The 13,050-nt window shown below is 35.5% G+C and overlaps 1 protein-coding gene across 1 annotated transcript in view; it reads right to left on the bottom strand.

The window, feature by feature from the left end:
* Positions 1–311: 311 nt before the first annotated feature.
* MINDY2 (MINDY lysine 48 deubiquitinase 2) overlaps positions 312–13,050 on the bottom strand; it is a 29,207-nt gene continuing 16,468 nt past the window's right edge. Inside the window, exons 7-9 of the mRNA XM_061447071.1 lie at positions 6,430–6,603; positions 5,229–5,402; positions 312–3,831 (exon numbers count right to left, since the gene is read on the bottom strand). Coding sequence (XP_061303055.1) covers positions 3,712–3,831; positions 5,229–5,402; positions 6,430–6,603 — 468 coding nt within the window. The 3' untranslated portion in view covers positions 312–3,711. The remainder of the gene's footprint in view (positions 3,832–5,228; positions 5,403–6,429; positions 6,604–13,050) is intronic.

The following is a 13,050-nucleotide window of genomic DNA, read 5'->3' as shown; positions in this document are numbered from 1 at the left end:
TAATGCTGATACTGCATGAATTAACTTGCATTTCATGAGTCACCTGCTGCTTACAGTTACAATATTAAAGACTACTCTTACATAAAATGAATACAGCTCTTAATTCAGTACGTTGTCTTTAAGAATGTACTTTGTATAAACTTCAGCAATTGACTATGATAAGCATCCTAATGGTAAGAAAGCTGATCTAAGCAACGAGCTAGCTTTGTATTGCAGGTCTATTGTAGCAGGAAAGAAGAAAGGTTCAATTAAATGTACATTATCTTCACCTTTGACTTCAGTATTTCCTGCTGAATACACCAAAAGTTCAATTTCAAGAACTCAAATTGCCTTTTATTACATACTGGATTTTTTTTTTCCAAGAACTTGTGTGTACAAGTTTAAAGAAGCATTTGACAATAACGTGAAATACCAAATGGGAGTGGAGATTAGCAATCCAGTGCAAGTGTACACAGAAGAGCATATGCTTCACTTGTAGGTTGTGTGCCTGTGATCCACAAGAGCAGCTCTAAAGACAATCTGAACACATGCTGACTAGATGACTAGCTACAAAATGTATTTTTTGCATTGTATTGAAGTGAATTTTCAGGAATGCTAGTTTTATCCTCGTGTTACAATCTTCCTTGGGATCTGCTGTGTTGGGTTGCAGATTCCATAAGCATCACAAGAAAAATGGTTCATTTGAGCATTTACAAAGTGCCTTTTAGAAAAACATTTATCACTATGGCAGTGCTCATTGTTTTTTGCTAATTCCAAGAATACCTGTATTTAGCTTTATTTCACAACTACAATGCAACAACAAAAAATTCTAGGATTCCGTCTTCTGTGCTAGCTTTTATCTAGTGGAAAACAAGTTCTACTCTACTTTTCTGCACACTTTCATATATATTATGTAGGCATTTGGAGCATGTGCATGCTAAATTTTATAAACAGATTTAAAGTATAAATCTGCCCTCTTTCACCAGGACGTTAGCTTCAAAAAAGAGGCAGATGAAGCAGTCAGAAGTAAACATTGTCTTTCGGGTACTCCATCAATATTTTGTTTTCAAAGCTCACTGTTACAGATAAAAGCAATTCTGTTCATTATTTTTAATCATCAGATGCTGTCAGAGATACCAACTGTGATAGTTGCTTTTGGAGTGCTTAGTCACAGTGGGGTACAAATAAAGCTTCCAGATGCTTCTCCTTTTGAATACTAACAAGCTCATCCACTTAAAACTTTTGCTACTAACAAGCTCAGCCTGTGCAGAACAATGTCCTAGATTTCACAAATTCTTTACCTTTTTTCCAAAGCTTCAAGACCTGTAAAGAAAAAGATAAAAACAGAGAACTGTTTGAACATCATGTTTGCCATCTCATCTGATCTGAAACTCTTTACTCCATTATTGAAAGGAAACCTGAATTATCTGGGAGTTCAGACTTCATGATGACTATTGACATTTTTTCCTCTGTGACCACATGACAACATTACTGTAACTACAGTATATTAGGTTTCAGGCACAGCTGTCTGAAACTGGAAATGTTACATGAATTCTTCTAATCTGAGCAAGTCTCTTGGGGTGAAAAGATACACACAATAGCCACAATGCTGCTCCAGCTAGATTTGTTGAAAAAGGAATTTAAAGTGGCAGTACTGTCACTGAAAATAATAAGATAACAAACACTTAGCGCGACATATTTATTTTTCAAGGTCAATAAATAAATGTAAATACACAAATTTGGAAAAATCTTAGTAACAGAATGTTTTTAAACAACATTCTGGCTTAAAGTCTTTGTTATTGACACTACTGGAATATTTTCTGATCTGCTTAAAGTAGGTAAGTCATTATGTTGGTGATCCTCCATCACATTAATTTGAAGAAGTTAGGCTGCTGCAAAGGAAAGAAGATGTCCACCTTTGCTTTGACAGGGAAAATTATCTGCATACATTAAGTATTAAAATTACTTTTCTGGCCATGACTTTTCAAGGTAATAGAGAAATCTTTAAATTTGCAGTTTGTGTATTAGAGACCTCCTACTGTTCATTACCTCATTATTATAAAAGGGAAATTGTAACAAAAGAGGGAAAACCAAAAGAGGCATGAAAGAAAAAAGCGATACAAACTGGCCCTTTAGTTAGTAAGACATTCTTCCTCTATCCATCTGATTTTCATTCTAGGTTCCTAACAGCAGCTTCTTACTGGTGGACGTGCGTTTAGACACACTCTCCCTCAGACATTCTCCGAACACCTGAAACCAGGAATGTCATATCCCACCTGTCTGCCTTCGCTTTCCCAGATTATTGTACACTAATGCACTTACCCAGGCTTAGAGCGCAAATACGTATCTTGTCCGGGAGAAGCAGCCTTTTTCAAAAGTATCTACAAATTGCTAAATAGAAATCTTTATCAAAAAGGTTCAGCAGGAAGGTAACTGTTACTGACTTCAAAGTGGAGGAAGATCTGCAGTTCCCTCAAAATTCAGCAAGAGTTCTGTTCCTGCAGTCTATAAATATTACAAGACGCAACGTGTTTATTTGGTTCCCATAAATTAGAAAAATCTGCTTTCCAAAAATTCTAAATTAGTGATTTAAAAACAAAATATTACACCTGACCACCTTCCCAAACAGTCTCAGAGAACAGCCTCGCTTCTCACCACCCTTCAGAAGTGTGCTTTTTAAGGATACATGATTTATAAAACAAATAAGTGTTTTTTATCTACAGTACACTTGCTTAAATATACAAGTGGACATGTTAGCATCATGTTAAAGTTCAAGGTACTTCTGGAAAAAAGGCAGATAGTTATTTTAACTCTGCATTCTTACATAGAATAATGATTATTATAGACCTTAGTCACTTCTCATCATTCACCTATCATATAGAGAGGTCAATAAATAAGAACTTATCTGGTCCAGTTTACCTACAAGAGAAAAAATACTAAAAGAAAAAAGAAGTTACCTATAAAATTACTTATTTAACCCTGATAACATCTGAGTTGCCATACCCAGTTTGTAATTGCAAGAAAAGCAAACAATATTCATCTTGCTTATAAATAAATGCCCCATTCTCTATGACAATTTTTTGTGTGATGCCTATCAGGTCACATATTCTTGGGGCAAGAAAGCTGGCCAGGAGGTGCAATGATAGCAGTAACACAGTATAAATCTGGGTTCAAAAAAAACGAACATACCAGATCCAGAAGCAAGGAAATCTGGACACACTGAGGAGGCAGTGCCCAGCTGTTATTCAGGCTCCTGTTTCATGAAGACTATACCGAGCCTAAGATATAGTTTCATACCATGTAAGTAACACAGAACTCCATTGTGCTAGTGTAAAGACTTCAGGAAAAAGTCTTACACAAAACAAATTACCTCCTTTGTTCAGAGTAGAAGATAAAATAGCTTACTAACTGATGTAATGAGTAATGGATGTCACTATGACACAGAACTGCCAAGATTTGTGTGTTCAGCTACAAGGTGCAGTATTTCTTATGACTAACTCAAAGCACAGCCGCATCCAACTGTGATTTGGAATTCCATCTTGAGCAGCACACGCCATGACTTTGAAGAAAGTCTGTATGATTGTAACAAAGTCACCCATCCTCTCTTGAAACATGAACAAAATCCATGGGGTAATCAGGCACAGGCGGCATGTAACAGGTTTGTCTTCCTTTTTACTCCTTGTTTTTGCTTCTGAGGACATGCACTTGGCTCCAGACTAAATCCATTTTCTCTTACAAGAGAACACAGCTATTCTTCTCTTTTTCTCTCTCTTTCTCTCGAGGCTCTTTTCGTTTGCGTTCATTACTCCCAGATTGTCTTCCGCTTGCTGGAGAAGCAGCACCTTGTACCTGCTATGTAGAAAAAATAAAGTGAACAAAACAAACATCACTGTAGATGCAATCTGAAGTTATTACTCCATGGTCAAGTTCACAAACAGAAGGTTTAACTATTATGCGAACCAGCAGAACTCAGGTAGGGTCTCTGTGTATGAATACTCCAGAACTGCCAAAACTTAGTATTTCTAAGAAATTGAGTCAGCTGAAAATGAAAATATATTTCAAGTCCTGTGTGTCCCTTCCATTGTATCCACATACTCAGATCAGTTGTTTCAATACTAAAATGTGGCTTCCAGCATTTTCTGACACTTGTATTTTACCGTACTGGAATTTTTTCCTAGTTTCTTTTGTAAGAGTATAATCCACATTTCAGAAGTTGCAGTTAAAAGTGCTGGTTTTGATAGCTAGATACGGCAAAGCAGCAGCTTTCTGTGACTAGAAACCAGTTAAGAACTTGGCAAGGGAGCTGCTGTACAAAGGCAATGTAAGCTATTCCAGCTGCTATCCATTCACAGCCGCAAATGAGCGCATGTTGTTAGGCAGCATTAAGCAGATTCTTCAGTTCTACCTTTTTGCAACCCGCAGTAGTGAATCTGTGTCTTAGAAATAGCTACTGATGATTTATTAAAGCAACATGCAGTGGAAATAAGACTTTTATTTGCCACAATTCTTTCTTCATCCTTAACATCAAGTAAAGATTTTGATGCTTTAGGCCATCAAAGACTGAGCCTTCACACAGATTTTTCACCTATTTGTAAATAAAAGTAGTTTTAAAAGTCTTCCGTGGTTAAGAACTCTCTGAATCCAGAACACCAACTTAAACACTGCCTCTTGCACACAAGATTTAGTTACATGGTAATTTTGTCTATTAATGTGCATGAATCACATTTTCCAACCATGCAATGCAACTGCTCATAGGGATGGGACAGAAGTTGCACAGGGAGAAACTATAAATTTCCTAATTTGAAACAGGACTGAATAAAATAGTGTATCAGAGTGAAACACCTAAAAAGGTACAGCAACAAACTTCTGCAAGACAAAGACCAAACTTTGACTACTATCAAAAAGCTCTTGTTTGAATGCTATTTTGCAAGTAACGCAAATATTGGCTAATATAGTCTATGTAACCTTACATATTAACTCATCCCATTATTCCAACTTAAACCATATGAATGAAACCCTGACTTTGGTTAAGCTTGCTTTTTAGCATTTAAGTGGGAGCAACTGCCATACCTGCATGCACACTCCAACAATTACAGCATATTTCTTAAGATTCCTATATTCGTCTCACCACTTGCCATACAGAATGTAAACAGTCTTACCAATGCAAAGGAGTTAAAAATGTAGATGTGTGTATGTAACTTAACACTCTGTAAAATTCATTATCATAGTCTGTAATGATGCTTTCTTACCTGGACCTGAGCAGCTGCTTGTTCTTGTTCCTGATAGTACTGAGAAGCTCTCCTGTCCTCCTCTTCCTGGAGCTTCTTTGCTAGCTCTAGATCGCTGATTCCTTCTGGGATCTGTTCCCAGTTAATCTCTTGATTTTGCTGCTCTTGTTGTAGAGACAATGCCATCAGGTAATCCTAAACATTAAACTTGTTTATTAATGCTCTTCCACATAGACAAGAGTCAAGTCATATCAGTGAATTTTTCAGCACACAATACCTCACTTTTCTTACAGCCTCATCTTCAAATAGATTTACCTCATGGAAAAGAGGAATTTGAGAACAAATCCATAACCTCACCTGCAGAAAGGCTGAAAACAGCTACTTTACATTTTTCCTTTCACAGTGCCTATGTCATACCATACAAAACACAAGAGCTATGTTGTGTACATATGTGTTTTTGATAAATAAAATCTCTATCAGGTTTTCAATTCCATTACCTGGATAGCAGAAAAAGACAGTGTCAGCTCATACAAGTTCTAGGTAGAAGTAAAGATTTTATTACCGTTACTTCTGTCAGACTCTTCATTCTGCGAGAGATGCACTGCTTTAATTTATTAAAACCCACCTGTTTATTCATTTTCCCCCAGTATTTAAAAAACATTGGTGGTTATTACAAAAATAAACTTATTTTGCTTATTCAAAATGTCAGGTTTCCCAGGAGCTTCTTGCTATATGCTTATATATTACAGATGAGTTCCATCTCAGACACTAATTATATGTAGTTAAAAAAACAAATGACCACCATCACACACGATCCACTATGATTTTTGTCCTACAGTCAGCAAGTGGGCATCAGAAGGCAAAGTTCAGTTATGACAATATTAATGACTTGAAATTAATTTGTTTTGGGGACAAGTTTTGCAGTGCTGTTTCTGTTTCCATATACAAGGCAGATGTGACATTTCACCCAGGTTCTTTGTAGAAGGAGATTCTAAGAGATTAAAATGAGATTTTCCAAACTATTCACAGATGACCCTGCTCTTCTTCCCTTTAAGTCATGCTAATACTTCGAAGTATCACATGTGAGAACCCCAAACTAAGTAGCTAAAGAATTTTTTATAGTCCTATATATGCACAAGTACATGACTAAAAACACATAGTAACTGTTGCACACAGTCACAAGCAAAAAGAGAAGTACAATAGAAAAGCAGAAATACAGTACTTGATCTATTTGATCCTGCTGCCCTCTGTAGACAGTTTCAGGGTCTGATGGAGGCCGTAGGTGGAACTCAGAATCACAGAAGTTTCCATCACCATCCACATTGTGCAAGCTTTCCCAAACAACTTTCTCTTCTGTGAGAAAGCCCTGATCTGTCACCAGCAGGTAAAGCTGGCCCTATGCAGAAGAATAAAGAAAACCTGTAAAACTAAAACATTACTTTTTACGGTCTGTTAGATTTAGCAGAAATGCTCAGCTAACACAACTGCTGCATTCCAGTAAAACATTCATTTAGATTTTTTAGCAAGATTAAAACATAAATGAATCAGTACAGAGCACTAAACCACCAGATACTAGCATTCATTGCTAAATTAACAGTCACACAGTTTCTGGATTCCATTTTGTAATTTTGTACTATTAATGAAAGTTCACATTCACTAAAAATTTATATAAAACATGAATATATACCTTTGATATCTCCCTGTAAATGCAATTGAGAAGTATGCCTCAAGACTTGTAATGTAAATTTGAAGTCCCAGGACAAACCACATTAAATTCCAAAGGCAAGATCTGGAGACAAAGGTGATCTTTCCAAATAATCCAAGAGGCATTACCTCAAAACAACTGCATCCCAGACTTCATGTTTTATAATGGGGTTTAGCAGAATGAAGTTTATTTCAATTGAAAAAAAACCCTGAATTTAAAATTCTTGCTATCACTTGTCACCAGTAACTGCTTTTGTTGGATGTTGGCCTTTTTACGGTTCCACAAGGTCAGATTTCTTGATTTAAACTCTGAAATTATAAAATGGGCTGGTCTGGGAGTGAAAGAGACAATGCTAACAACTCCAGAAGCCAAGGTACAAGGAGGATGAAATGCAAGTTCAGGCTGAAGGAATGGGAGAGGAGCTGAAATTAATGGGAAATTACAGAAGTGGTTCTCAAGTAAAAGGAGATGGAGCTGCATGTTTGAGGGACAGCAAAGCAGCAGAAAAATCCATGTTTAAATTTCAGTTTAAATGAGGTCTTAATCTTACCCTATTTATAATGTTTTTTAGAATTATACTCCAAAGCAAGAACATTATTTACGCTAACAGCCATATACCACAGACACACACAAGGCAGCTCCTGTTCTAATGATTTCCTAGGTTGACAGGCAAAAAATGAAAACATCAGCCCTTCTCAACAAGTATAGGACTGGCTCATAGACTTCTCTCAAGTCATTAGAAGACTGTCTATAGGATACAGTGAAATCCAAATCAGATCTTTCTAATCCTACTAAGTTACAGCCATCCCTTCTATGGCTGGTAGGTCATATGACAAAAATATTCTTTGAGGATTCACATGCAGCAATTGTTCTAATATTACCTAATATCACGAGATGTGCTTATACAAAAGGCCAAAGAGAACACGTAAAAAACCCACAAAGGACACAGTTTTATCTTCAAGCTTTGGAATGGCAGTTATTACAGCACAGGTGGGCTTATAGACATAAATGTAACTGTCAGCAGTAAGTCTGATCACATAACATGATCTAAGGATTATCCTTCCCTCAGAAACCTCCCTAAAAACTGATTGCTACTTCTGATGCTTAAAAACCACAGGATGAAAATTTTTATTATTATTATTAAATTATTATTAAGAAGTAATTTTGAATCACCTCTAGTTCATACAAAACACCTTTTTCACAGCAGCTTAAATATAAGTCTTTAAAGAAGTCTTTAAAAAATGTAAAAAAAAAATAAAAAATAAAAAATCACAGAATCTTTAAGGTAAGTGTATTTGAACCTTTTCAATTTTATTTTGTCCAGTGCATTGACTCTAACAAAACCTAAAAAGAAAAAAAAAGGGGGTTGAGGGCTCTCAAGTTTTCTTCTATTATGCCATATATTTTGAATTACTTTTTAAACAGCTCCGTGTAGCTTACTAAGAATACTGAAATAGAGAAATTTTAATGCTTTCATAATCTCCCAAGTATTAGAAGATGAACTTTCCACACACAAATATTAAAGTACAGAATTACTTCTGTGGGATTAGAATCTAGTATCTGTCATTCAAAGACATTTTAAAACTAGCAGCTATTTGAAAGAGAAATGTTTCAATCTTAAAATAAAGTTCATATTCTTACTTGGGTTTTAAGACTTCCTCAGCGGAACTACACAGGGACACTGATTTTTAAAATGTCGTCTTAAGAGTAAATGAACATTTTAACACAGCTCCCTGATGAAAGGCAAGAAACTGCATTACGCATCACTGTATTACCTAAACAATACCACCCTAATTCCAGTATCAATTGCAAAGCTTCACTTTAACAAAACTTAGCAAAGTAACAAACACAGCCTCCCTAGTACTTGTGAAGAGACTGAGTTCTTTTAACTTTATTGGAATGAAAGAACAATGGGGAAGCACAGGTCAAAGATCTGAAGTCATCTTTCCCTTTTTGTTTGTTTATCAGTCACTCTGATCTCTACTTCATATTAGTATAATTGCCTCAAAAAACCCAAACAGATTCCCAAGGACCCTCATAACACTGCTAATACTCACATAACTTTGGTAATAACTGGGCAACTTTCAGCTTCATAAACAAAATACGAGTGAGCTCTTTTTGTACTAGGCATCATCTCTACAGATATCAGCCTTCCTAAAACTTAAATGTTTTGCTCCACCTACTTGAAACAAGCAAATAAAGGCCAAAGGTACAGACTGTTTTTACAGGCACCGCTTTAATGCCAATGCATGTTCTTTTCCCAATTCTAAAGGCTCACAGGCCAACTTCACTGACCCAGCGAAATTCCACTGAGGGGATTTTGTGATCTATGAAAAGCTTTTTATGATACAACCTTCAACTTCTTATCATACGACCTTCACCTTGCCTCTATAATTTGAGTTGCACTAAGGAATGATATGGCTGGTGCCAGGAACCAGCCACCATTCTTCAGCACTTAACAGATCTCAGCCTTTGGTAAGAGACACTGATGTACAACCAGTATAACGTAACACTGGGATTTCTGACTGGATGTGTCCAGTAGTTCTACAAGACATTTGCAGCCTACCAAAGTTTCTGCACTTCAGCTCCACTCAGTGCAACACACAGGAAGGAAAAGTGTAAGAGGGCACACAGTGACAGAATCAGTAAGAATTATCCAGCGTTGAAACATTCGTTTACACTGAAGTAAGAATTTAGGAAGGAGGCTTTAAAATAGGTAAAAATCAGAATGTGTTCTACTTATTAGATCATGGTGCTGATTCTGCATTTACTTTCTAGTCAGGGTTAAAGCTGAAACAGGATGATCAGCACACCAAGTTCATGCAATTAAGCTAATGAATGTACATGAATATGCTTTTCAAATACACACTGCAAAGAACAACATCATACTTTACAAAATAAATGTGTTTCTACCTTCATAAAATCTTAACCGGCCACTTCTAAAGTATGACCAGCTTATCTTTAAGGTTTATTTTTAAATATAGGGCTTTTTAATTAATAGTCTCATGGGTTAACACTGCCCCCAAAAGTACTAGCACATACTATGAGTAGTAACAGAAAGTAGTACCTGCTCTTAATAGGGAATAAAACAGTAAAATAAAGTCTAAAGTGGATAACTGTTAATGTAATCTGTCCCTACACTAAAGTTACAAATAATTATTTATCCTAAGACTCAATAGCTAGATATTGTAGACCAATGCCCAGATTTTATAGTTTCACATATAAAAACCTTGAAATAAAGCCAAGGAAGGATAAAAGCAATACTACTCTCCTGAAGAACAATCTCTTAGTCTCTGGTTTGTACAGAAAACTACTCTGAAATGCAAACAGATGTAACCAGTAACATCACCTGCAGCCCACAAGACCTCCTTTCCTGGCTTAATTCCATGACCAGAGTAAATAATTAAAATTAATGGTTTTACAGTCCTTGTTCTGAAGCCAATTACCAAGTTTCCAGCAATTTAGAAAACTGAAAAGGAAAACCAAATATCTCACCAATAGCTTTTACAGTAAAGACAAACATTTAAAGCCTTATCCTTCAAAATCTATGAAAATGTTTTCTTGGGCTTCTGGATCAGACCCCTTGGTTCTTATTAAGAGGTCATATATACTTTACATCAATGTGAATGAGTGCTTTCTTGAGATTTTTCTAATCTATCTGAATGTTTTAACTGTTAGAGAAAAGTATGAATTGTTTTAAAAGGTAAGCACCGTTTGATTCAACAGAGTAATCCTGAGAAATAAAACCTGCACACTTACTAAGAAACGGAAAAACATTTAAACATGTTTTTAAGAAGTTATATACATTACCCCTACTATGCCAAACTCAGACATCATCTTAAACACCGAAGGAAAAAGTGCAATTATTGCTATGAAATATACTTTGTATTTAATTAAAAGTCTGTACCGAGTTCTGCAATAGAATCCCGATATATATAAACTAGAAAACAACTGCACCACACATAGTTAAAATCCAAACAGGTAAGTATCTTGTCACTTTTCAGTAAAGAAAATAGGTTGTATTACAGTCACACCAGTGGGAAAAACATTCCAACTGAACCAAGATACTCTTACCAAACTGATCCCCTCTTTACAGTCCTGTTTTTCCTTGATCTAGGGAATTATCATTTGATGTATTTATTATCTGTGTAATGAAAAGCAAAGGCAAAAAAAAAAAAGAATCACATCTTTAAGTGCTGAAAATGATTACTGTATAATCACACGAGCCAAGACTATTAATATGCAATTAAAGAGACAGGAAGTAGAATAAATGACTACTCAGGCAAATGGACAAATAGTACTGAAAGAGATGAAGAATCTGATAACTGAACTGCCATTATTAACTAACACTCACCATACTTCAGCAGATGTCTAATACAGTGTTGCCATATTTGCTTTTCTTTTGTAGGTGATAATTACATTTTTTTTTTCCATAGGCATAAACACGATCCTAATACTCAGACTTTGCCCAAAACAGAAATGACAACATATTGTATTATGCAAATTTAATTCAATTTTCAGAAGAGGACTAGTAAAATATTTATTATTCAAGACCACATTAAATAATAGAACCTGAGTAAACAAACTGAATTTAACTGATGGTCTATTCTGAAATGCAATCTGTGAATTATCACAATTACATTGCAATTATCAACTCAGCAGTTTAAAAAAAATACCAACACAACACTCAAGTCTTTAGAGGAGGATCACTTCAAAACTTTTCCTAGTAATATCTGAAAAACCTCACTGTCACCATTATTCTACTACTGCTACTTTACTCATCAAGCTTCCATTATTTTGATGTGAAAGCTGTAACCAAAACAAAAAATATTACTGAATGAGACCCTTCCATTTAACTCTTACTCTCGGAGTCAAGAATTTGGAAGATGCGTAAAAATGGCACAAGTTACCTGGCTGAAGATTAACCTTTTAGAAGTGTCCATATATTAAACTGGAATACTTCAAAACAGTAACAAAAGGCTTCAAGTACAGTGACAGTGAACTAAAACCAGTTTTCTTCCTTTGACTTTTTCTCTTGTTCATAAATCAAAAACTCTTAAGTTTTCTAATACTTTTCACCTATAATTGTCCAGCTGAAAGCCTGAAGTATTGTCATATCCATAACTCGTGTAGAAATGCCTTTTAAATATCCGCTAGCAGAGACTGTTAATAAGCTTTTGCCTACAATATATAAAGCACTGATACCTTCTTACTCTACACCAGGAATTCATAATGTTGCTCTATGTTCATAACCATTCTATTTCTGTTCTTGCAAGAAGTACTTAAGTGCGAAAAACCCCAACCACCTATTTTATTATTGTTAATTTAGTAACAATTAAAAAAAAATTAAAAAGCCACATTTATGAGGAGTCACTCCAATTCCTTTCCTTACAGATTCCTTTACTATCCATGCAAAACCAAAAAATCAATACACACTGGACACAAAGGAAGCACAAGTAGATTAACCAGCCTAATAAATCATAGAAGTTGGGCAACTAGCACCCAATTGTTTCCAAGCAGTTCTTGTCACTATGCAACATCCTGTAACAGCAGCCTGTGAAAGAAATTTCAAGCCAAAGACACAAGAATTCAGAATACTGCGCTGTTTATTCACACTTCCAAGTAACTCTCATTTGAGTAAAACAGCCCTCTAAAATAAGCAATTCAAAAGCAAGGTAAAAATCCTTTGATCTGGCAGTGGAAAGCCACTCTAAACTCAGAACTGGGTAGTGTTGTCAGTTTTAGTAAATCTTGCATTTTTAAATTTATACTATGTGTCAAATAATAAATACTGCAAACTCTTTGTAATAAATACTTCAAAACCAGAGAATTCAAATTATATGCACAAAGGATGTTACCAGTCTCCACCTCTCCCATATCTGCTCTAAAATATCCACAAGATTATCCCTCCTTAAAGAACAACAGAAACCAGAAAATATCTATCACGTCTAAACTACTAAAACTAGCTCACCAGATGGGATGTGGACCGGACTTTAGTACAACTTTAAAAAAAGTAATCTGAACAGCCAAGCACCACAAATATTAAAAATGGCTCAAACACAATCATACGATTGTTTCATGGCACCAATAAAGAGCAGAATTAAGGTTATTCTGGTTCATCTGTTCAATTAGAATAAC

This window comes from Pezoporus flaviventris, unplaced genomic scaffold (assembly GCF_033815535.1).
Source record: "Pezoporus flaviventris isolate CSIRO_AGI_PZ_B2104156 unplaced genomic scaffold, CSIRO_AGI_Pfla_v1 ptg000006l, whole genome shotgun sequence".
Lineage (NCBI taxonomy): Eukaryota > Metazoa > Chordata > Aves > Psittaciformes > Psittacidae > Pezoporus > Pezoporus flaviventris.
Note: the sequence above shows the minus strand (reverse complement) of the source record. Positions and strands in the feature narration are given on the sequence as shown.